Here is a 26863-nt window from a genome sequence, read left to right as displayed (position 1 = left end):
AATAGTTTCTAAATCTGTGTATGGATTTATGAATACAAACGGAATAGGAGGGATATGTCTTGCTGCACATGGGGCTTGAAGTAGCAGAAGATTGTTTGTTTCATCTTTATATTTGAACAACTGCTTGTGGGCCACTGGATAGAGGTGTGTTTAAATGAAGAAGACAGAACATCAGTTTGTGGTATTTTCTATGGTTTATTACAGGGCTCATTTTTTCAGTCAGTTATTATTTTACAAACCAAATATACACATTTATAATTACTGTTCCGTAGTATTTATGTGCTTTATTTAAAAAATATACTGAGCAGAACAAGATCTAAAATGTTTTACATTAATTTGGCACATTATTTTTTACAGATCCCAAAACCGCTCAAAAATTATGATTAGGTTATGCTTTCAGGAGTGTCCACATTTTAAAAGAATGACATCAGATACTATAAATATTATGAAATATATACATGAAACGGTGCTTTCTGTTGTATTTACTCAAGACAGTCCTGAATGTAAATGTTGAACACTTTTGAATAACTATTCACTGATGAAAGGTGTAGCATTAGTTAACCACAATTTAACCACAATATTTCACATGCACAACATTATCTAAAATATTGCTTCTTCACAGAATAAAAAAAGAACTATGCTGCAAGTGTTAATGAAATGTCTGACAACTGTTTTGTCCAATTATATGCTTAGTTCTGTACAAACAACATTCAGTATACCTAGTGTGGTTGTAGGTCTGCAAGATGAAAAAGCAAAATGTTACTGCAGTATCATTTGTACATAATTATAGACTGCTGATGAGACTTTAGCAAATCCAACTACAAATATTCCATGACCCATCATAAACAAATCACATTCATAACATCAACCATACCATATTGAGTTTTCACCCTACTTTATTCACAATATTGGTATGGTTGACATCACCTGCTTGAGAAAATGGTGACATCACAATCGGTCAAGGACCTTAGTCACTTAAAGGAGGAGTACTGCAAAAGAAAAGAAAAAAAAACACCTGCATATTATTAGAACTAGCAATATTATCATAGGTCCCTCCCTTTGTTGATGATTTTTGGGTTATATGTTTCTGTATTTTATACTTCAAGGTATCTATTTTTATTTGGACAGCATCACATTTTAAATATCCTCACCATAAACAGCATATTTATGTTGCATTTGTTATGTCCAATTAATCAAACGGGGGGGGGGGGGGGGTAATTATGCAAATGACTAATACTATCTCATTATAACTCATTCGTAATCTGTTTTACAGAAGAGAAGAAATGCAGGCTTCCGGTCAGATTTGGGTGTATAGTTTGAGTATAACGAACACCAAAAACTTTCTATTTTGAAATTATCCATATTTTTGGCACACTATACTATGCAGAAAGGGAATATCAGAGGAGAGTGTATATCGAAGGTGGTGAAAACAGTTACAATTGTATTCACAAGATGTGAGGCTCATCGGATTGTAAATGAAACATGAAACGTTTCACATCTATTCGCTAGTTGAGCTCCTATCCGAATCAGGGTTTCTGAAAAGTTTATGTGGTCCTCCTTGTTCCTGTCAGACAGATGACCACAAACCTACAGTTATATCTCAGCTATCATCTAATTTGAATTTCAACAGAGTTAGACATTTTGGACCTGTATTTACAGCATTGGTGTCTGCTGAAACCCCCTACATTTTTTGGCACAAACGCACAGTGCATTACATTTTATTCACATCCCTTTAAAAAATATATATATAATAATACATCTACTGAAGGATCCTGGGGCTGTTTTACATTCAGTCATATTTATAATCCTCCCACATGGTGGCACTGAAATTAAAGTTGATTACTGCCAAATATGAAAAACAATAATAACATTAGCATCTTGGTGCCGGTTTCCTTTTATATGTATAAATCCTAAATCACTTTGACTTGCTTTTCACTAAAACTGAGATGTCTCTGTGAATGAAACAGAGTCAGCTTTATCCACCATAAAGCCCCCGTTTATATAGGACCTTTTCTCATGTTCCTCCTCGTCTGTTAGGGCTGGTTCCAGAGCAAAAGGGTTGACAACATCCACACCAGATGAGAGGTCCATCCTTTCCAGCTCCTTCTTGGAGAGCTTCTCCACGATACCTGCTCCATATGCATCACCCAGCACGTTTATCATGGTCCGAAACCGATCCCTGAAAGGATATGAACCTTGTGATATCATAGTAGACAGCACAATCCTGACAGAGCCACTTCAATTCTTAAGTCTCCCTGCAGCTGCTTGTAACTAGGTTGAACTAACTTAACTGGGACTTGTCGCCATATATCCCTGGCCATTCACTATACTCACAGGATGCCAGTTTTCTGTGATATCCAAGGTTTAAAATGCGTACCAGGGGCAAAAGGGCATTCTCTTACCTAGCCCCTAGCCTACTGACTAACCACCTTTGGTCAGACAAGGAGTGTCTGTTCCTATTTTTAAATCTTGTTTAAAAACATATCTCTTGAAAAGGTATTTCTTTCTTGCCTTAAGGGAGTGAATTAACTTTAAATAGCTAAATATTATGAAATATATACATGAAACGGTGCTTTCTGTTGTATTTACTCAAGACAGTCCTGAATGTAAATGTTGAACACTTTTGCATAACTCTTCACTGATGAAAGGTGTAGCATTAGTTAACCACAATATTTCACATGCACAACGTTGTCCAAAATATTGCTTCTTCACAGAATAAAAAACTAACTACGGTATGCTGGAAGTGTTAATAAAAGATGCAAGATGAAACAGCAAAATGCTACTGCAGTATCATATATACATACTTGTAGGCTGCTGATGTCTCTTATTAATTTTAAACTACTAGGTTTTAATCATATTTGCTCTGCTAAAATGTGTTCAGTGCTTTCAGAGGATCTGGTTGAAAGGTTCATGTAAGTGCAATGTTGTTGTGGTAAAAAAAAAGGTTTGACTTACAGCAGCCAATCCACTGCTATGATTAGTGTGACATCGTTAGCTGGTAATCCCACTGCAGACAAGACAATCACCATGGTAACCAAACCAGCCTGGGGGACTCCTGCTGCTCCAATGCTAGCTGCTGTTGCTGTTATACTGTAACCAAAACAAGCACAATGGTAACAAAATAAACTAAATAAATAGTGAATAGTTCACAGCACGTCTGTTTGGTGGGTGGTGGCATTTTGAGTTAACCCCATCCCATGGTTAGTAAATGTGTTTTTTTGTTAAATTTGTTGGCTGAAGAAATTATGCATTAACTATTGATTAATAATAATAATAATAATAATAATAATAATAATAATAATAATAATAATAATAATAATAATAATATAATGTCCAGAATACTCAATAAACAATTATCCTGCATGGTATAAAGAGGGATTGCAGTGCTGTGGTACACAGAAGTGTTACACCCTGCAGTTTTTACAAGAAACAGTACCTTTACTGTATCCCGTGTTGTCCTTATTGCAGCAATATATTTTCAAACTGGTATTTTAGAGAGTCATAAATCATTGGTCCTATATCAAGCTTCCTCTTGCAACAATGCTGGTGCTGGAAGAATTTCTGGCCAAATTCAAATGCAGGCATCTTATGGTCTGACTATATTCCCCTGACTTAACTAATGTTTGATCCCTTACCTGATAGTTACAATCTGGCCAATATCCAGTGCATAATTATTAAGTTGTGCAATAAATATGGCAGCCACTGCTTCATAGAGCGCTGTTCCATCCATGTTGATTGTGGCCCCCACCGGTAACACAAAGCGTGTGATCCTCTTGTCTACCCGGTTGTTTTCTTCCGCACATCGGAAAGTCACAGGCAAAGTTGCTGAACTGTGGAATACAGGTTTAAATTAAAGTATTTAATAAAGTATACAATAAGAAACTATACCAAGAAACACTGTCGCGATTTGGCATTTACCATTTTTCAAATGGGACTACAGAGGAGTAAAGCTGGCCCGCTTGCATTCATTTATATTACTCAAACATAAATCCTGAAGTAAAACACTGGCCTAGTACTTTCAACAACGTCATAAGCTTTGCCTAAGAACACCAGAGCAGGGCAAAATTCAGGTAATGAGACACTGCTAAATATAAATGGCCAGCATCACCAAATCACTTTCATACAGTACCAAAAACTATCGGGGGGGGGCATGTGGGACACTAGGACCACGTAGAATGTAGGTTGTAGCTCCCTTTTTGCAATGACTAGTTAAGAAGCTCTATAAAAATGGAAACGCTAACATTGCGATCAGAGAGAGAGAGAGAGACAGACAGAGATCTGCTTTCCAGAATCTTTAAATTCAAATATAATGTGGTATTTTGCTGTACTAATATAACAAACTAGGGGTGATTATTACTTTATATAAATTATCATGTTATGCACGAATGTAAGAATAGGTTTTCTGTGATGATATACTTTTTTCTTTCTAATAGCATATATCTATAATCGTTTGCGTGATTTATTTTAATTGGAAATATATCCTGCCCATTATTACATTTTATCGCTAATGTAATCACAATTGTACATATAGATAACCACTGTTCTCAAGCTACGAACCAAATTCTGGGCCGATTTGGTTTTCAGATAACGTCCCAAATTCTGAGAAAGAGCAGTTTATATGTAAAACTGTGATTACATTACAGATAATCTTATGCATCCTGTAACAAAACTGTAATAGTGGTCAGGATAGAAAAAAGTAGATCACCACAGAAAGCCAATTCTTACATTTGTGCATAACATGATAATTTATATAAAGTAATAATCACCCATAGTTTGTTATATTAGTACAGCAAAATTCTCTCTCTCTCTCTCTCTCTCTCTCTCTCTCTCTCTCTCGCCTCCAAGCTTTCCCACTCGTGTTGATGTCATATTCCTGTGACAGACAAGGACCAATCAAAACAAGAGACTGTTATGCGGTTCCATCCCAAAAACCGGGCATGTGTCATACCTCTTAAATTTCCCTTGCCCTAATCACGGCAGCCGCTACATTAGCATATATTTCATACCCCCGCCCCAACACTTTATATTTTAACAGGTGTTTGTTTTCTGGATTTAATGTAAATCGTGTATTGTTCTTCTAGATTTACCCACAAAAGGTCCAAACAAACATTCTTACAAGTTTTCAAAATTGTACTTTCAGATATAATTTATAAATGTTGAAAACGAAGATCATAAATTCAACATTTTAAACCAGTCTATAAATCTTTTTTTTTTACACTTGGCAATTCAATATTTACCTAACATATCTCTGCAATTAAATCTGAAAAAATAAATCTGGGTTTTCACAAAATAAATATTTATTTTGCCAGCTAAATCTGAAGCTAAATGAGCCCATTGAAGCGTTTGATTTGGCATTGTATGCTGCAGAGCTGCCCTTACTCTCCGAGAGACAATGTCTCCGCTTCCCCGCCTCCTCTGCATACTGCAATGCCAAAAAAATGTACACATTTCGAAACTTTTAAGAATGTATTTGTTAACATTTATGTATTAAGCTAAACCAGAACTTTTTTTGGTTAAATACATGATTTACATTAAATCTGGGAAAAACACTGTTAAAATATTAGTGCTTTATTTTTTACACTTGGCGCCACATACATGGAAGCGGCCATTTTGTCTCTGTTCACTGCAGTTTCACTGACACTCGCCACTTCAAACATCATTTCTCTGGTTCTACAAGCCCTAGAGTGACCGTCAACGGCTCACTTGAAAGGTAATAACTTGGACTAATTAGCTGTCATTTATGTATTTATTGAAAATGTTCTATCCTTTAAAAAAAAAAACACTTACATTTTTACAGAATTGCCTCTTTAGTCATAGTCGCGTCCCCCTTTATAACTATCCGCGCCCCCCACTTTGCACACCACTGCTATATGCTACTAAATAAACTGCCACTATAATTCAAACAAGTGGGAACTGTAATAATAATAAAAAAAAAACATATAATAATAATACAAAAATAAGCATAACTTTAAAATCAATTCTAAAACTCCCAGGAATCCAAGGCAAAGATTTAAGCACTGAAGTGATGTTGAGATATGAAAGTGTGAGTAAGCCATTGGCAGCAGCATTCTAAACCAGCTAAAGCCAAGAAATGGTCAATCAAATTGAGAAGGTAAAAGCATCGTTCTCAGCCTTTTTTTCTGGTTAACATGGGCCTTAACTTTGAAATTTTCCCCAAATGATAAAAACGTGAGCATCAAAATACAGCACAAGATACATAACAATTCCAATTTGTTCCAGCTTACCTGGAGGAGATCATGAGAGCTGTCAGTAGTGCCTGAGCCATCCCCATGGCAAATGTTAATGGATTTTTCCTCACAATTATGAAATATAACAGTGGAAGGCAAACAATGGCATGAATTGCGAGCCTGATGGGGGGAAAAAAGTACATGTAACAGTATTGAAAAAATTCACTTTGATAACAACTACAGCAAAAAATGCATGTAATTAGTACAGTATTGACTTATTTACTGCTAGCATTTCATTTTAAGTGGCTAAAAAATTGCCTAATCATTTTAGATTTGTGCTGTCAATGATTTTTTTTTTTTAAATTATTATTATAAGCACAATTTTCAAAGAACATCTCAAATTAAATGAAGTTATTTATCTGCATGGCCCAATCACACATTTTTTCATATGTGTTTGAGGTCCATAATACATTTAACCCGGCAATAAAATAAACCATAGGCTGACAGTAATGACTTTAAGCCGACATAATGTGGAGCATAGAGAAGAGCCAATGTGACTGTAATACATATTAGGACTGAACAATTGAAGTAACATTAAAGGAAGCATTAGGATGAATCAGAATGCAATCCCAAACTATGATAACAGCACTGAAATGGGGCTGAACGAAAGCTGCATGGCAGTTGCTGTTACCATCACTATTGTAAGGTTAATTAAGAGAGGAATTACTCGTCATAATTAAGAAAGCGGTTACTGGTGGTTTGCAAGTTTGACAAATCTACAGTCACTACTTAACAGCACTCATTATCTTAGCTTATTGCTAAAGAGAGCAAAGATAGTATGATTAAATACACATTTAGAATCCATTTACCCCTCTTCCCCAAAACACACCTGACAGATCATTTTGGATCTGTGTCACAGGCAGTTCAGAAGTAAATGTGTGGGAGTTTTAATTGTATCTTCAGCCAATTCCAGCTACTCTCAGAGTTTGCATTACAGTAGACTTATCTGATCCAGTTGGACTCTGTTCAGATTAGTGATTTATTGGGTGTAGTGCTCTTAATCTTTACTGAAAATGCCTTGTCTTGTTTATGGGTGAGGGGGGTGGGGGGTAGACTCTGTAACTCTGTAAAAATACTGCATTTTCTAGAACACATTAACATTGTAAGTTACATACCCGGTCAACACAGTCACCATGTACATCCCTAGCTTCCGGAAGATATCCCAGTCTTCAACTTCAATTATCTTGGCAGCAATTAGGAAGAATATTCCAATCGGCATGTAACTATGAACACATATTAAAAGTTAGAGGAGTTAAGAAAGATGGGTGGTAACAGAGGTAGTTTAAGATAGTATGCAAAAAAAGATATACTGTATAAAACATGGTATTTATTAAAAAATTTGTTTGCTGCAGAGTTCCCAATCTGTTTGAGTCCACCTACCACATGATGATCTGTACTATTTTCATGGTGGCCTCGTTTATTGCATCAAAAAAGTCCACCAGAACACGCCCTTTCTCTCCCATTTGACCGATAACAATCCCAAAGACGAGACAGAAAACGATGAGTCCCAACACGTTAATTCCATCTGAATACAGGCCCACTATTTTATAGTTCTTGGTTATATTCTGCAAAGTTAAAATTGAACAACATAACGATGTGTAGCAGTAAATAATAATTTAAAGATTAGATTTTTTTTTTTTTAAAGAAAGCATGTATTGTAATATTTGAGAGATGCCATGGTACGTAACATGGTCTATTACATTTTTCTAAAGAGTGCCAGATCAAAATACCACCAGTAAGATAATTCAAATTTGAGAACCAAGATCATGATGACAAATGGTGCATGTGAGTCTCTTCAATGCATTTCCATCTGTAAAATGAATGGGTCCTATTGAGTTAGTTAAAGGACAAGTATTAAGAGTATCACTGTTTAGATCAATTGAATGGACCCAAATATGTTTAAGAGATGTCTGTTTAGGACTAACCTAAAACTAAGTTATACTGTAATAAGAAAAGTGATTAAAGAAACATGCATTAGTGAATTAAATAAGGTTCAGCTAGACTATGATTATAATATATGTGTATATTGTCTATTCACTTTAAATAAGTGATAAACAAGGCCTCAGATTAATTCTGAGCTCTAACTTTGTGCTGAATATCGTTTTGTTCTTTGCTGTATTCATTTATTTATTTTATAACTGTGTATTATTTCCTGTGTCTGCTTCACTCTTTTAGTCTCGATTGTTCTATCAGAGTGAGATGAGACCCTTCTGTTCAGACTACAGACATTTTTGATTACCAAAGGAAGTCATGGTATCAGGAAAAAGTGAGTGTAAAAATCCGGAAGCTAATGTGTGGTGTCCCTAAAATCTGCATATCCCAAAATAATGTAAAGAAAACATTAACAAAAATGAACAGTTTATGGGAGCAATGATCAGGTTGTTCTCGCTAATAAGAGGTAAGACATTGGATTGTAAACCCTTGGTTAGCTAAGTACTGCTATAAAGATATGTATCATTATCCATTATAAAGCTAATCCAGAGACCATTTGGTGTTTAATAATTATCGAGAGCTTCAAATTAAATAAATAAATCAAACAATAAATAAATCTTACCTCTTGTAAAGCAGTTGTCATGACAACCGTCACAGGTGACATGGCAGTTGAGTTTACTACAGGTTCAGATTTTAATTCTTCACGCATTGTTTTGTACTGTAGGTGAAAGCCGTACAAAACACTGTGTCAAACACCTTGATAAACAGAGGCCTTAAGAACCACAATACTTTTTTTTTACTTATTTGAATGATCTATACCAAACTTTTGTTGAACATTCTCTAAATCCAATAAAAATCACAAGAACCTTCTACACGCAAGGTCTACAGGTTTATGTTCAAGGCAGTTATTTGTTTTTCTCTAGGACCATACTGTACATTGACCTTGGTGTTGCTCATTTTGTTACATTGCTCAAATTGGCTCTTTTTATTATTGGTATTCAAAATAAGGTCAATTTTAAAAAAGTATTCTTATTTTTATACAGCATTTACAATGACTGTAAATCATTGATTTTTAACTAACCCATCCCATACATGCACTAACAAATAAATACCTTACCTGTTGAAAACAAGCCTGAACAAGATTTTCTGGAAACATGTTCCTTAAAAAAAGAATGAAATATTTACTGCAGAAACTATTTCTTTAAATGTACTGTACACATGGTTGAAAGTGGCCAATGATCATTTTGACTAAAACTCTTGGGGCAAACCCAATCTTTTGGCTGGGAGTCTGGGTGCTGCCCAGGCCCCCAAAGCTTGCATGCGATGCATTCTGAGCCGTTTTGGAGCACTTCCAGAAGCAAATTTGAACTTGATTTTGTAGAATCAATTTAGAAATTACTTCAATTACAACTTGTCATTTTACCAGATGGATCAACCCAGTAGTGTAGCCAGGATTTTTTTTTTTTTTTTTTGGGGGGGGGGGGGGGGATTTTGCAGATGGGTAATAATTTATAAAAATGTTTTTCTAAGTAAAAATGAAATCGCCCGTTTAAGAACTGTGATGTCATGATGTTTCACCTTACAATCACACTTATCAAACATACGCATTAAATAACAGTTCGATCCCCAAGGGTTGAATGCACCAATGTGGATTAACCACTAACCCAGATTAAATCAAGGATTATATTTGAACCATGTTGCACAAAACTTTAAACCAGCTTTTATACGTAATACCTGTTTAAACTTAATCCAAGATGAAACATTTAAACATAAAAGATTTAAACAGAATCACATTGCACCACTAATTTTAACCCACGTTTAAATGTGAAAGATGGATACAATTTAAACCTGCCTTGGAGGTGGTTTAAACTTGAACATAATGGCAGCATACGTCAACTGGATTGAGTTACAGCAAAGAATTCCACGAAGAAAAATTAGACAGACTGAATCCATTTGAATTTTACAACGATGAGGAATATTGTACATTTGAATAAAGGCGAAAAGAAATTGAGACAAAAGTTCTATGTCATGTTTATATATCATGTTGTACAATTACAAACGTACATTTTTTGGAAACAATAAAAATAGTATGTCGCATGTTATGTGATTGCAGCGGATCCTAGATCCTGTACCTTTTTGTCTACCAGGTGAGAATTATACAATTTGCAATGAACCGTATGAAAAAAAAGTTTTTTTAGTTGGAAAACTCTATGTACATAACATATTTTTAAAAAAAAATTCTATTCCATGAATTGAATGACACAAGTGTTCTGTAACAATATATTTTAGCATGTGAGATCAATGGGTAAGAAAATATACTATATATTTTTTTCACAACCCAAATGACGAAACACCAAAAAAAAAAAAAAAAAAAAATAGTGCTTATCGCTCCTGTTCATCAGATTAGTTGGCCCACTGCTGGTATTGTTTAAATCTGAATTTTATACTAAAACAGGGCTAGGCAAAGGTCAGCAGGCAGCTACTGACACAAGCAATAAGGCATGAAACAAGCCACGAGCAGAGGAGAACTTGAAGCGCATTATATGGAAGCTACTGTAAATCACGGTGGAATATGGCAGAAGAAATGCTATCCCTTCCTTAATGATAAGAATCGGTACCTTTTTGTTTACAAATTAACCCCTGCATGTACAGGTGTTGATAAATAACAAACTTGAGCGGCCTTAAATTAATGCTCATTCCAAATTTATCATCTCCAATAAATTAATACTTTCCATAACTTTGTAGCTTTTTTGCTTGAAACATCACAATTAAGGACAATGAAATAAATATATTAGAATTTGCCACTTTAGGTAGCCAATAAACACTTTCGCACTAAAATAAATATTTTAAAGTAAAGCAAAGCTATTCTTACAGTTAATTCGGAATGAATGCAGGGCAACCCGGTCGGGTTAAGGATTGCAGGAAAGCCGCAGGCTGCATGTGGGGCCTATGTTGTTGCTTTTTGATTATTAATTTAAAACATTATCTGAGCAGAGAAATAGTATAAATGAGTAAAATGAATAGACTGTAATGTTTTCTTATGCTTGAACTCTTTTTGTTTACATTTGCTTTTACGTTTATATTTGCTAAATACGGTGTATACATATAATGACTGATTGCTAATCAGAAATCTAGCATTACCTTCTTTATCCAAGATTTACTGATCCTGGTTAAAATTTGTGTGGTGCAATGTAACTGTGATTAAACATAACCCCAGATCAACTAACCCTAGTTTAGCATTAAACTAGAGTTTTATTTAATCCACGTTGGTGCATTCGACCCCAAGTCCATCCCCCTGTTTTTCATTGCAAATATAACAAATAAGTTCATTGTCACCAAAGTGATTGCCCCGAGCTTCTTTAGAGTTTAATCACAGGCACCTGGCCTTGTAAATTGAGCCCGCCACTGGTAATAGGCAGCCCTATAAAAAGGGTTGGAGGTGGTATCCAGGAGATTGCCAAGCCGGAGGACGCAGCCTGCAGTTCAAAAGAAAACCCACAACAGCAAACAACACAGCAAAAAAGCAACGGGAGAAAAAGGAAAGAAGCATGGAGCAACTACGAGAGCAACACAAGCAGCTCGTTTAGGAACCCGAGGGGTAGGAGTGATACCCGCCAGGAAGACAGAACACCAGACCGGTAACAGGAGCAGTAAACACATGGGAAGTATTATTGTGTTGGACTGTCATTTATGTGTAAAACATGTAACGAAAGGAAGCAAGTAGTGTTGTGACCATTAATGTCTGATCAGATCAACAAGTGATTTGAAGAGCCAGGGCTACTGGCATGTGTGCTATTTGTACCGCGTACAGCAAAGTAAATTATATTGTTTTGCCATTGCCTGCTGAAGGAGAAAACCGTCAGTAGCCAATTCTAATCGTAGTATCCATACACCTTGTGTTTGGATTTCAGCTCCTCCTTGTTTTTTGCTGCTGAGAAGAGGGAGAGGTGACGGTCCAGTACAACTGCAGAGACCAGGACAGTTTTCTCATCACCTCAACCGCCGGGCTGGAAGCCCCAAGAGGAACAGCTCAACTGGGGAGGAGCAGGAGCGGCCTGGGGTTGAAGCTGGCAGAGAGGGATAAAAAGCAACCGCAAGCTAGCGGGACGAAACCGGCTTGTAACCAGCTGGCAACGGGGGAGCAAGGACAGATCGATCGGGACTGCAATAAAGGAATTAAAGTGCTGTTTTGTTTAGCTTTCAGGTGTCGTAACCAACAAGGGTGCTGGGGGTGCGGCAGCACCCCTGACTTTGCATGGTTTCCACCATATACAGGGGTTACGGTTTTGTTCAATGTCTTTCAGCACCCCTACTATAAAAATTGTTCCAGCGCCTCTGGTAACCAAGAGTGCCTCTCCGTATGAGTGTAGTATTGTGCAGTGTTTTTTGGGAAAATTAATAGACTGACCTTTAGATCTGTACTGCTTTTGTAGATTTTTAAATGTACATTCAGTTGGAAGGTTTTTTCTTTAAAAAATAAATAAAAACAGACTACCTCTAATTTTTCAGAGACCTTGTCCCTCTCCTCCATGTTGAGAGTTACACACACACACATGCACCCCCACACGCACGCTCACATACACACACACACACACACATGCGCACGCACGCACTTGCACACACACACACACACACACACGTAGGGTTTCTTTTTTTCGGTGCTTTTGTCTTACTTTACACCTGTCCTGTATGAATTAATTTCACAATTAACACATTTCTCAGTTTTAATTCAGAAACCAAAACATATTAAACAGTGCTCAGAGTCATTTTAAAAGGAAAGTTAAACACGACGAAAACACAGAAAACCAAAAGCCCTCAATATATTGTAACGGCAGGTCCTGAGGTAGGCTGAAGAGAGGGGCGGGGCCAGCACGCTGACTGATTGTCACCAACCAGGAAGTGGACGCCCTGCGGATCGGGGGCATGGTCAGCACGCTGGAGTGAATGAGAGAACGTTCTTTGGATCATTGGCCTGGGGAATTTCCCCACAGCTGCCAGCCTGGGACTTTCCAGCCAGGTGAGGTATCTAGCGCTGGATTGGCTGGAGCGGGTACTGCCTCCCTCCAGCTCCCCTATAAAAGGGAGTGGGAGCTGGATACCAGGGTCGGACTGAAAGAAGGAGAACAGAACGAAGAAAAGGAGCTAAAGAGAGAAACAGCCGACTAGTAGAAGTGTGAGATGTGGCTGACAGCAGCATTGTTAAGCAATAATTGAAGCTAAAACAAATAAAATGTTTAGTCTTGAAACCTTGCCTTGTGTCCTTCTTGACACTGCCGCAATATAATTCAATGCTAACTCAACCATGGCATTGTTTGTTGCTTTATTTATATAAATTAGTCTTTTTTTTAAATTACAATCACAATACAACAGCTCTATAGGTGGCTGGGCTATGACATCAGTCAGAAGACGCAGGAGTTAGTAAAGGATAATAATGGAGCCATTTGGGTGTGGTCAGTTTTAGAACAGAGGAGTGGGCTTTGAAAAACAGCAGGTCAAGGCATAGAGGCATCAACTCTGGTCAAGCATCCTGATAAGAAAAAGTAGGGAACCAGGCTTGTCCAACTGTTGTTTCCACTGTGTGACGCCCAGGGTGAGACACTGTATGGCAGGTCCGTGGTTACAAATTTCGCCTCCTTAATTCTTTGATTATTTATTTAATTTTGAAGTACATTTCTGGGCAGTGTCTGGTCCTGTTACATTACAATATACAGTAGTCTCTGCGTATAGGAAAACCTCCTAAGAGAACACTTTGACTAAGAGAGCACCCTTGTGGTGAAACTGATTTTTCCTATTGTAAATGCTCCGCCTGAAGGAACAGGAACTTCACTTAAAAGAACATCTTTATGGCTCCAATACAGTACTGTTTTGTAACCTGATAACTCATCATCATCAAACTTAAATTCAAATGGTTTATTCAATCTTTTCAGTTTTGACTTGTCATTGTGAGAGTGTCTTGAGGAACACTGATTGGTTTATTTAATGTTTCCAGAACCACCGTTATTTACCAATGCCTCGTTTTGTATTCTGATTTCCACGAGTGCACCTCATCGCTACAAAATGGCATGTAAACAAATGGTGAAATGCGCCGCTGTTTCTCTTGCAATACAAAGTTGGAAATTGTTCAAGCTCTTGAAAAAAATCTTCAGTCAGACACAAGTTGCAGAGCAATTTGATGTTTTCCGTTTTGGTGAGTTGCTTAACCATTCTGTCTTGAATATTGCTCCTGTACATGTATTCGTAATTAATCTAGAGCTGCTGCTGCATTTTTTAACGTGTGTAGGGGTGCTGTGTTAATTTAGTTTGACAGTTTGTTTATTAACGTTAGTTTGTCTGTTACTTTATTATTATAGTTTATTAACATACACTCGCCTATTACTGTTATGTTACTTATTCTGTTAATTTCATATGTTGATGCATGTGTGTCATAACAAGTAATATATACAGTAATCCATCACGTATCCACCTGTCATATAGCCGCCCTATCCATTTATCCACCATGATCAGCCTCTTCAGCATCGTTAGTTTATTGAACAGAAAAGATTAGTTCAGATATTGTAGATCCTACCAAAGTTTTCATACACTGTGTTGTATGTGCTTCGTGCGCTACCATTGCTGGTAGTGTCATTTGAGCTGTTCAGTGTGTTGACATGATATGTAAATAAATCCTGTTCGCCTGTGGGGTGTATCAACTTCAACCTCTGTCTCGATCTCCTGTCTGTCACTCAGCAGCGAATGCACGAACCCACACGGCAGACGGCTACCCTGTCACAAGCATTAATACCCTGTATCTCTCTAAACAAGGGATTTAGGGGAGCTCCCTAATAAAACCTGAATCTCAAAACAATAACTGCTACACAGTTAACAGGTTTCATGATTTTTCAATGAAGAACCTGAGACAGTTCAAAACAAATACTTACTTTTAAAAGATGAGTGATTTATTACAGTGTTTTAAGCGCTCCTCAGAAATAATCAATTGAAAGCTCAATACCTAGTTATAAAAAACAGTTAATACCTGATTAGGTCCAACAAGGCATCCACTGTGTTAACCTCTGGAGTCGAGCCAGTTCTGTCAATGTCAGCTGCATTTTGAGACATGCCAGGTTTAATGGTCATCACTAACACAATTCCTGAAATGAGATCAAACAAAGTTACATGCCAAACTTAAAAATACAATTGTTAACATGGGTGCCTCAACAATCTTTATTGAACATGATTGTGGTCATTGTTCAAGAAATTCTCCAAAGATATAATTTATAATAATATAAAACACACATACTTCATAGTATTAACCCTGGTACATTAAAAAATTAATATCAACATTGGATACTCAATACAGATGTCACAGTAGTAGTTTATAAAGACAAGGAAAGTATATCAATGATGATTTAGTGAGGTGTGTGCTGTGTGCTGTGTGTGTGTCTATTGCAGGTAACTTGCTCCTTTCTGAAACACAAGCAAACCTTAATTGTTCATTATCATTATGTTATTGTACTGGATATTTTCAGAGAGTAGTTGATTTGTTTCTTTCAGTTCATAGTTGTGTTTGCATTACTGGGTGTGGAGGATTTTCTCATTTTATTGGGAGGTTGTGGTAGGAAATACTTTGAAGGATAAAACCATTGCTTACCTAGGATAACAGCGATGATTGTTGTTGAGAAGTAATAGACAACAGCACGTAACCCGATTTTGCCAGAAACTGATGAATCTAAAGCAGCCACTCCTGTAGATAAAGGCAAAATTAATGATGTTCTCTCTGGAGGCAGCAGACCAAGATACAAACATGATATGAACATTTAGGTAAAACCAATAAAGGAATTTGGTGTAACATTGTATTGTAAATGATAAGATGTTGACATTCCTTTCTTAGGCTACGCTGGATATATTTGGTTGACCCACAAGCCATTAGTTCACTCAAACTGTATTTGGTTCTGCTAATTTCCATTCTCTTAACCAGAACTTTATTTTTTTTTAAATTTAATCTAGTGATTCAAAGTATAAATTAGAGCAAGTCAAAAGTCCAGTTGAACCTTATTTTTGGGACAAAATTAAATGTTGATCTTGAGCTTTACGTATTGTCTACCAATAATTGATTACAGAAAAATGTTATACATGAATAACATTTTGAAGATATTACCAAAAAAGCTTAGAGTGAAAGATAGCTAAGAGATATATTTATTTTGGTATACAATTAATTTTAACAACCATTGGCCTTGATCTTAAACCATAAGTAAAACTGACCATAATTCAAGTAAAAAAATAAAATAAAATAAAATAAAATGATCTATTCCACCTGCCACCAATGTTATTTAATCAGTATCTTGTTTTATGCTTGGTTAGATTTTCAATTACCTGTAATCATGCTGGATATGATAAGAGGCAAGATGATTAATTTTAGCATTCGCATTAATATCTCTCCAGGAAATCCAAAGTAGAACTTGTCCAGGGTTGAGAGTTTGGCATATTCACGGACTAGGACACCCAATCCAATACCTTAAAAAAAAAAAAAAAAAAGAGAGAGAGAATTAACTTTGGTTTTAAAAATACTTCACAGCCTTTACTACATATGAGTTTGTCTACAAAGTAATATATGTTTTACTATAATTGCATTAATGTTGTTTTAAATATATGAGTGTGTGTACGCTGCTTTGGTTATATATGTATATTTTATTTTTTAGACTGAGGTATGCTTACTGTACATATATATACAGTATATATATATATATATATATATATATATATATATATATATATATATATATATATATATAAATTATCTGGTTTTAGTTACATTACTGTAAATAACATTTTAAAAAAATATGGATTGATCTACAGTATGAGTGATACTATATTATACCAAAATACATGCACGTGAAAGACATTTATTGTCACTGTGTGAAGTTATTGCACTTGTCATAATATTTTTTGTGGTTACCGGGGACAGCTTCAACCACTACTGTATTATTAGCAGTTCTACTTCTGACATTGTACATTTACGACATTGTGTTTGTGATGCCACTCTTCAAGTTCAGTTGGATGATGACACTGGGAGGGGAATCTATGCTTGCAGACATGATGCCATTAAGACTGAATTAAATGCACGTACAGCTCTACAACACAAAAGTGCTGAAATGTAAATACAGACACACAACTAGCATCTGACTTGTATGTGAAAATAAAGTAGGAAATGGAACCCAAGCTTAAAACTAAATAGACCACAACACCATCAAAGACACGTTACAACAATGCAAATGTTTCCTTTGATTAACCTGAGCAGCACTTAAGAGGTTCACTCAATACATGAACATTTGCAAAATATACAGTAGCTATCATAATACTTTGTATCCACGACTGATCATGTCAGCTTACTGTAGAACTATTATTATTATTATTATTATTTTTTATTTCTTAGGAGACGCCCTTATCCAGGGCGACTTACAATCGTAAGCAAAAACATTTCAAGCGTTACAATACAAGTAACACTATTATTGCTGATTCAAACTGAAACAGCTTATGTGTAAGAGGGAGCTGTGATGAGTTTGCAGAAAAAATATTGGGATACACAGTACGCAGAGCAAGTTCCGTGATGGCTGCTATTGATTCCTGTCTGCCTGTGTTATTTACAAGCACTTAAATGTTTGGATCGGTTTGGTTGTGCGTGACAGATGCCGCATGCATCTAGAAGCATTTTATATTGTGACTGGTCGCCACTATGGAGAGCAAACATCTGACTGGCTAAACAGACTTTTGAAATCCAGTATGTGTGATTTGGGGTACTTGGCTTGGAAAGACAACCATATTGTTTACTTGCATTCACTTGTGTTGCAATTTCACAAAGTGTGTTTCCTGTTGCACAGAAAGTTCTTTCTGTTTACTAGGTCTGTTTCCATGTTTTCCTTTGCCTTGCTACCCTATACTATACACTCATGTAATTGCATACTGCTAAGACAGTCTTTTGTAAGGTGAAGAGTAAAGTATCACATGCCAAGTATGACACAATTGTTTACTTGTAAATGGAAGCAGTGTTTTTTCTCACTGTACAGTAGTTACAATTATAATCAATGCCTAATCTTGTTAAACATTAACTCTGATCATTGTGAAGCATAACCTTTTTTAAAACAGTTTGGTTTAACTTCCTGGCCTTCCTACTCTTTTGCATTCTTTTCTCTATCTCAAACTGCTGAAGCACCTCCTCTCAAATATACTAGGCACCTAAGTGTCCCAAGCTTTCTTTGCACCTATTTTGTGGATACATGTGTTAAAACTGGAGAGCTAACATTGCCAGAGCATGTAATTTAGATTGGAGTCAATGTGGCCACATCTGAGAATGGAAATAAGAAGACCTACAGTGGTCACAAACTGGCTGACGGAGGGCAGTGGTAGGTGGTAAACATCATCTGTTGGCTCAAACTATTGCAGCTCTCGTTTTATTGTAACATTTTATGATTTTATTATTTTGATGGTAGTGCAATGATTTGAACCGATACCCACTGGTAATCAATTTCAATGACTCCCGTTTGCTAATGTACCAGTGCGGAAGATCTGTACAAATACATTGTGTTACCATTACTGTGATCCTCTCCTGAAAGTAAAAATAAAAAAAATAAAAAAATAAAATTAATAAAATAAAATAATAACAAAAAAAGATTTTACTTATTTTAAGTAGCATTTGTCACAGATTTTATAGTGGTAGATGCCTAACATGAAACAAACATAAACTGACAATATAATTTACTATTTGCCCAGGCGTCTCTATGCATTAGACTCAATACAACACAAATACGAGATAATGCTGTGTGATGTTTGAATATTATACATACAACTGTTCTAAAGATAATATACATTTGATACAGGATTTTTTGTTTTAATGAATTGAATTGGCATTGTGATAGTTTAAATTAAAGTAACTATTAAACCAAAACTGAAACATAAGTAAAAAGTTTACGTAGTTATTTAACCCACAAAAAACGACCTTTGACACTTTTCTTTTATCTAAAACTCTAAATGAAATGACTCACATTTCCAGACTAAATGACTACATAATTGGTAATAACATTTGCAAAGTTTATTATTATTATTATTATTATTATTATTATTATTATTATGGTCTTTTGTACCGGAGTAATAAGTCTGCAACAGTTTTTTTTTGTTTTTTTTTTAAATTAAATTCTACTGCGGCTTTAAGGTGTGTATGGTATAAGCAATTATTTGACAGATGCAATTGTCAAAGACTGTTCCATATTCATGAGTAAGATATAAATACATCTATATACCCTAAAACCCATTAGTAGAAGATATAATGTCCTAAACTTAATTATAATTGTAATACTCCTTATTTTCTTTCCTTTAAAAATATTTCTGACCCCCTGTCTGTTAATTGTATCAGGTACAGTAAACAGGCTCTAGCTAGATAGATAGCTAGCTAGATAGATAGATAGATAGATAGCTAGATAGCTAGATAGCTAGATAGCTAGATAGATAGATAGATAGAATTGCGCCTTTGTGCCTGTAATGTACAACTACTGATGTTACTACATTTTAATTCCAGCAGTGTTTAATAGGATCAGGATGGATGGATCATTGATGTAAACAGATTGTCAGCGGAGTCTAAAGCTCGTATTAGATTCATGCTGCTTTCTGATTCAGCCCCCCTTGCTTAGTGCGGAACAGCTGAACAAACCCATTCAGACATTCATTCCCTTTAATCACACAGCCTGGCTTTCAATGCAGGGAGATGCTGAGGGGCCCTTGCCTCACTGCAGTAATAAACCATGATGGATATAAGAAAACAGAGCCATCTCCACAGCATGTGTGAGACAATAGCGCATCTTTAATGCACTGCATGCTGAAAACAAAAGGCTTACCTAAAATCACAGCAACCACCGTTGTGATAAGAAGCCAGTTCTTCTTAAAACAGCTTTTAAAATTGCATCCTTTCTTGGATTTCTTCCCCATCCTGGGCTCTTGGTTTGTTCTCCACAGAGAAAATTATTCTTAAGACAGGAGCCGTGATGGCAGCCCTCGATGGCTGATTTCTGCTGATTCAAGAGCTTGCGGATAGCACCAGTGTTCATGCAACCTTTGCGATGCACTTTCCTGTGCAGCTGAATGGTACTTGGTGTGGGAGGGAATACAATTGCTGCCTTAGTACCTGAATCACAATAAATGTAACCACATGTCATTCCTGTGGACCCTGCCCCTCTAGGGTATGTGTTAACATATTTTATATACACATTAAACAAAGGTTAAGAAAGAAAGAAATATAGTAAGTCTATAGATTATATTAAATAAAACAAATTTGAACCACTTTTTGTACCTTACTGGATCTTTATTCAAATTTCTATAAAGCATGTAGATGATTGTGTCTTCAATACACCTACACTATAGTGTCTTCATTTATAGATTTTGAATGGAAAAAAGAGACTATTTAATTTTATAATCAAAAGAAAGCATCAGTCTTATGGTATACCCTATTGACAAAACTATTGAATGTTTTAAGGAATGCTTTTTAGAACTATTTTTTAAGAGTGTTTAACAGTGTTTTGAGGAAAAAAACTCTCCTAAAACAGTTTTAAATAGCTTTCAAGAACTGCAGGATTGATTTCATTAATCAAAAGGGCTTTAATTATTATTATTATTTATTTCTTAGCAGACACCCTTATCCAGGGCGACTTACAATTGTTACAAGATATCACATTATTTTTACATACAATTACCCATTTATACAGTTGGGTTTTTACTGGAGCAATCTAGGTAAAGTACCTTGCTCAAGGGTACAGCAGCAGTGTCTCCCACTTGGGATTGAACCCTCAACCCTCCGGTCAAGAGTCCAGAGCCCAACCACTACTCCACACTGCTGCCCTTAATGAACAACCCTTAACAAAACATTATTTAATACAGCACTGTGGGAGGGTAGTGGGTGGAGCTTTAGGGAAGGACCAGAAATGACAGCACACAGGAGCCGGAAGTGTCGTTTAGTCCTTGGAGCCCTGTACCATCAACGGTACAGGCAGGATTTTATTTTAACAAACAAAAATAGAACAGTCCAGTATTCCAGAAAATAAACAAGAAAACCACCTGGAATACCAGCGATGGTAAACTCAGGTTTCAAATAAAAAGAATAAACAAAAACGTCCCGTTACACACAACAATAAAGGAAGCACTGGGTTTCTCTGTGCTCCTGCAGTGGGTTTCCTCTCACCGCCTCCTGGCCCCCTTCCACGGATTACTGGCTTGTCCTGGGTTTCCTCCACTGCGGCAATCCACCAAAGTCCCTTAAGTTTCAAGCTTCTGCGAATTACAGCAGTTTGATAAAACAAAACAACAACAAAGCACAGCACGTGTTTTCAGTTCAGGACAGGGGGGCCGAATGGCAAAACCATACTGCTTAAATACTGCCAAGTCCCACCCCTGCAATCAGCACGCTGCCTCACGTCAGCCAATCGATGAGAACAGCACAGCTGATTGCAATGATGGGACCTGACGGCCACATGGTCCCACCTTGGGCCAAGATGGCCGCCTGACCCGGAACTTCCTGTATGGTCAGAGTTCAGCCTCCTGACCCAATCACGGTCAACCCTACACAGCGCTGCCGGTGGTCGGGAGGGCGAATTACAACAGGGACTCCTTTCAATCCTGTCACAAGCACTTAAAGTGTTGTCAATAGTACCTACAAAAATGTACAATATACTGGAGGCTACTATAAATAAATAGGAATAGATTTATGTTGAGGTTATCAAAATAAAATGCATGAGCCCTATTCTCAAAGCTCAAACTTTTTTAATGAATAAGATTGAATATGATACTAATTAACTTACCTATGCTGTTGTGAAAGAAGCAAACAACAGTCTCAACAGTTTAATGAGACTCCTGTCCCCTGCTACACTCTGCCCTCTATAGATAACCCATCATAACCGCTTCAGACAGAAAAAGTTCAGTGTAGCAGAAGAATCTGTATACCAATAAAACATTTTTTAAAATATGCTTTAAATTTAAAATGTGCATGGTTTTACTGATATGCTCATGAACTTGATAGTTATAATTTAGAATTGTAAAGTAAAAAAATGTCACAACTTTCTGAAACCAACATAAAATGTTGTATGTATAACGATTCAATTGATCATGAATGCCAAAATCCACTATGAACTATTTCAAAGTTTTGACAAGATAATGACTCGAAGGTTAGTAGCTTGTGGGTTTACGACTGTTGTTCATTGCTGAGGTGGAGTGTGATGTTTTTCAATTACTTCATAAAGTTCTACTAACACAAACAGTAAACACATCACTAAAAGTGTGATTAAATGTTGCTCTGTACAAATTCAAAGTCCTAAAGATTTAGATGCTGTTGGTGTCACTGTCACTGAATTGTAAATCCAGATGCAATAAACATTTGTCATAAAAAAGAGATTTAATTGTGTGAAACTTCTTAGGCTAACAGAATTTTAAACTTTTTAAAGCAATAGACTGTCAAGAATTTTTCGCAACGTACTCTTTTTATTTATGTATATGCTCTGAGCACACTCTTAAACTCAGGGGAGACGTTCAGGAGGACATAAGATGTTTAAAACTCCTGTAGTGGATTGTTCGTGCACTGGGCTTGCAACGTATCCAGATGACTTTTTAATAATAAAGAAAATCACACAGACTCATTTAATTTGAAGTTTTAAAATGTAATAAGTGTTATAGTGACTGAACTGTCTGACCTTCTTCACTGTTCATACAAAATCCAGTCAAAGCGGGTTTTAAGACAGCCTTTGCTTTTTCTTACTATAATCAAACCTAGTTCGATTGCTTCTAGCATATTTTAACTGTGCTCCATAGATTCTACCATTCTGCTCTTGCTGGATCAGAATGTTTTGAGACTCTGAGTCTAATTAAAAAATATGCTTTTGCCTGATAAGGGAGGTTTGGAACTTTCAGCAGGTCAGCCTGACCTTCAATGCAATAAACTCCATCTCACAGGCCTTACACAGATCTGCTAATAATATTTTCTAATGTTTGTATATTCTTTAAAATACATTACAGTCATTACAATATTTGTTGCAGTTTCACAAATTTTCAATTTGTATCCCAAAGATCAGCCTGCTTCCAGTAGCTGTGACAGTCTTGGGTCTGTTTCTGCTCTCAGTAAGTCAGTTTCTGCTCACAGGTGTGGGTGACAGTCTTTAAAAGCCTGATACCTGCAAAACTTAAATCTTGTTAGCTGGGCTCCCATCTCTACATTCTCCTTCCCATCGTCAGTGGGCAAACACATTTTAACTGAATCTGGGTCCATCATTTATTTATTTATTGTATTTATTTCATTTATATAGCACCTGTATATAAATACCTCTTCAATCTTGACTTAAAAACAGCTAGACTCCTAGCTTCTCTGACAAAAAAAGGCAGAGCATTCCATAATGTAGGTGCCTTATCAGAAAAGGCCTTTCCTCCCATACTATTTGTATTTGCCCTTGGAATAACCAAGAGCCCTGCATCCTGAGATCTAAGATTCCGCTTAGGATTGTATGGGATCAACAGCTCTTGTAAATAACTGGGTGCTAATCCATTAAGGGCTTTATAAGTTAAAAATAAAATCTTAAAATCAATTTGAAACTGCACAGGAAGCCAGTGTAAGGAGGCCAAACAAGAGTAAAATGTTCAGCTTTTCTGGTTTTAGTTAGAATTCTTGCAGCAGCATTCTGAATCAGCTGCAAACGAGACACCAAATACTTTGGAATCCCAGAAAAAAGTGCATTACAATAGTCGATTCTCGATGAAACAAAGGCATGCATTAGCCTCTCAGCATCAGATACAGAAATAATAGAATGAAGTTTAGCTATTTTTCTCAAATGATAAAAAAGATGCTTTAGTAATTTTCCTATGATAGAACAGGACTCAAATGATAGAACGGGATCAAAAATGACCCCCAAATTTCTTGCTTCAAGTTTTAGTTATGAGGAAAGGCTGCTAAGATCTATTTTATTTAAATCAACATTTTCTAATTGGTGCTGTGAACCCACAAGCATGACCTCCGTTTTATCAGAATTCAACAAAAGAAATTTCTGTGACATCCAACACTTTATGTCCGCAAAGCAAGCAGCTAATAGCGCCCCGGATTGTCTGGATTGAAAGACAAGTACAGCTGAGTATCATCTGCGTAACAATGGAAATTCACTCCATGCCTGCTGATAATATCACCTAATGGCAACATATATAATGAAAACAACAGGGGACCTAAAATAGAACCCTGAGGAACACCACAGACAACCTCTGACAAATCAGATTAATTTAAAATTGATAAAATGCTTTTATTAGCAACATTAAATACATATTTTAATAGTTTAGTAGAAATAGGATCAAGGGCACAAGTGGTTGGTCTCATATGCCTAACTAACGCTGTCAGCTCTTGCAAAGTAACCAACGAGAAAGCCTCCATCTTAACTTTATCAGGTCTAGTTAATTCAAAGTAGGTAGAAAGGTCAATAATAGAAGGAGTTTGTAAGATCAGATCTCTAATGTCAAGAATTTTATTTTGAAATAATTTTAAAAACTCAGGGCAACTGAAAATTGAACGAATATTAGAGGTAGAAATAATAGAAGGTGGATTTACTAATTTATCTACAGATTCAAAAAGAAATCTAGGATTATTATTATTTTTTTCAATCAGGTTAGAATAGTAAAGATCTAGCCTGGGACAAAGCCTTCTTATATTTAACTTGGTGGCTTTTCCACGCAAGATAATGAACATGCTGTTCAGAATTCTTCCATCTGCGTTCCAATTTACGAGCATCACATTTCAGTTTCTGAGTAAAATCATTAAACCATGGAGTGCTTCTTTTGGAAAACACCCTCTGTGTTTTAACTGGAGCTATAGTATCAAAAATGTTAGTCATGGAGGTGTTATAGGTGTCAACTAACTCATTTAATGATACAGCCTGAGCAACTGGCAATAAATTAAAAGCCTCACAAAACTTTGTAGCTGTTAATGAGTTAACTACCCGAGTTTTATTATACGAGCCTGGCTCTTTACAATTAAGGGTAGTTTAATCTCAAAATGAATTGCAAGATGATCAGAAATAGAAAGGTCAGAAGTTACTATATTTTGAACATCCAAACCACAAGAAATCACTAGAGCTAAAGTATGCCCACGATTATGAGTAGGACCTCTAACACGCTGTATATAATTTAGAGAAACCAATGGCTTCAAAAATTTTGAACCATTAGAATCAGTATCAATGTCCACATGGATAGTAAAATCACCCAATAAAAGAACAGACAGTATAGATGTTTAAAATAAATAAATAAATCACTAAATTCAGTCAAAAAAAGTAAATTAGACTTGGGTGGACGATATACAATTGAATAAGAACAGGTAATTTGTTATCAATAATTAGCATTAGTAATTCAAAGGATGAATATCCCTTCAAGATTTCTTGTTTGATTTTAAGTTCAGTGCGGAAGAATGTGGCAAGTCCACCTCCCTGACCAGTAAGACGAGCACTCTGAAGAAAAGAGTAATTTAGAGGAGAAGCCTCGATCAAGTTTCGGTTAAAAATATCAAGGTTATAGTGTGTGATAAATTCACTGATCAGGGGTGCTTTATTTGAGATCGAACATTAAATAAAGCCAGACGTAAAATAGTATTTTCAGAAGCATGTGGTTTAACGGAGGTGACAGGGATGTGTAACAACTTACTAGAACACACACCTCTGAATCTGCTGAGTGGTAACAGCCGTGGGTAATAAGCCCGGTTAGATATTGTAACTTTGGTATTTGTATGTGAATTGATCACAGTAAATGATTATGGGCTGTTAATGAGGGATCAGCTATTGCAATATGTTATTCAGTTTAGTACCACACAAACTTGCAAAGACTCTCACTAGATGAGAAGCATGCTATTATGATTGTACTCAGTCTTTTTTATTGTGCTTGCCTACATAATCAGTGAGGTCAATCATTTTTTTGTGTGGAAATTTCAAAGAATAATAAATGTAGCACCTTTGCGCTAAAGCATCTGATCCACTGCATCGCCAACATACTTAGTGATATTTTGGGATGACCTTTGCTGAAAATTCATCAGAGTGCTAAGAATTAGTTGTAAAAGGAAAAACAAACTGCTAATGTCACAAAACTTGCAAAAAACAATTAATGTGATAAAGCATTTGTGAATATGGCCCTAAATGTTGTATCCAGGCACCCCATGTCCACTATCCCAATTAACCTGACAGATTTTTAACATTTAAAACGTATGTCATTTCTATTGTCATTGTGTTAATGTTTTTACCTTTCTCTTGCCTTTTTATGATGTTTACAATCATTCTGAGAGACCTTATTCCGGTTGTTCCAGCAGTGAAATTTAATAATTTTTCTCACAATTTGTATCAAAATCCACTTGGCTAGTCCACGGATAACTCAATGTGTTTCCTGTATTTAAAACCAAGACATGTGGCAGAAGCGGCAGGAAGTTAATAGATGAGACACCGTTATTAAAACACGGCCATGTATTTGTGCCAGTACATTTGTGCTCTCTGTGTTCAGTTACTGACTCTGAAGATTGATAGATACAGTCATTTTGACAATGAGATTGCTATAACAGCAAAACAGAAACAACAATATCTGACCAAATAACAAAAAGGTCCTCATGGAGTTAATTAATGTCTAAGGAAAAGGGCCAGCCTGGGTATGAATTAGATTTGAGCCAGAAA

At 36.2% G+C, this 26863-nt stretch overlaps 1 protein-coding gene across 2 annotated transcripts; it reads right to left on the bottom strand.

Annotated features, from left to right (window-relative positions):
* Positions 1-175: 175 nt before the first annotated feature.
* On the bottom strand, positions 176-20309 carry LOC117420413 (excitatory amino acid transporter 3-like). 2 transcript variants are annotated; one of them, XM_059030506.1, is made up of 13 exons: positions 20042-20309; positions 16530-16670; positions 15808-15900; positions 15193-15307; positions 9298-9340; positions 8803-8898; positions 7629-7813; positions 7364-7471; positions 6246-6368; positions 3636-3830; positions 2956-3090; positions 2009-2179; positions 176-989 (listed from the first exon to the last, which is right to left on the bottom strand). In XM_059030506.1, the coding sequence occupies exons 1-13, from the start codon at positions 20130-20132 to the stop codon at positions 968-970; spliced, it is 1518 nt and encodes a 505-aa protein (XP_058886489.1). In that variant the 5' UTR covers positions 20133-20309; the 3' UTR covers positions 176-967. The 2 variants fall into 2 exon arrangements, with proteins under 2 accessions (XP_058886489.1, XP_033889756.2); XM_034033865.3 differs by having other exon boundaries at positions 176-2179; positions 20042-20308.
* Positions 20310-26863: the final 6554 nt, after the last annotated feature.

The sequence above is a fragment of the Acipenser ruthenus genome, chromosome 1 (genome assembly GCF_902713425.1).
Source record: "Acipenser ruthenus chromosome 1, fAciRut3.2 maternal haplotype, whole genome shotgun sequence".
Taxonomy (NCBI): Eukaryota; Metazoa; Chordata; class Actinopteri; order Acipenseriformes; family Acipenseridae; genus Acipenser; species Acipenser ruthenus.
The sequence above is the reverse complement of the archived record's forward strand: the minus strand, read 5'-3'. Positions and strand labels throughout refer to the sequence as shown.

Coding starts and splice junctions, on each gene's coding strand:
- LOC117420413 (XM_034033865.3), bottom strand. CDS start 20,132: ATGGGGAAGAAATCCAAGAAAGGATGCAATTTTAAAAGCTGTTTTAAG. Junction 3,831..6,245: donor GCTCTCATGATCTCCTCCAG/GTAAGCTGGAAC, acceptor TGTATTCCACAG/TTCAGCAACTTTGCCTGTGA. Junction 3,091..3,635: donor GGCCAGATTGTAACTATCAG/GTAAGGGATCAA, acceptor TTTTGGTTACAG/TATAACAGCAACAGCAGCTA.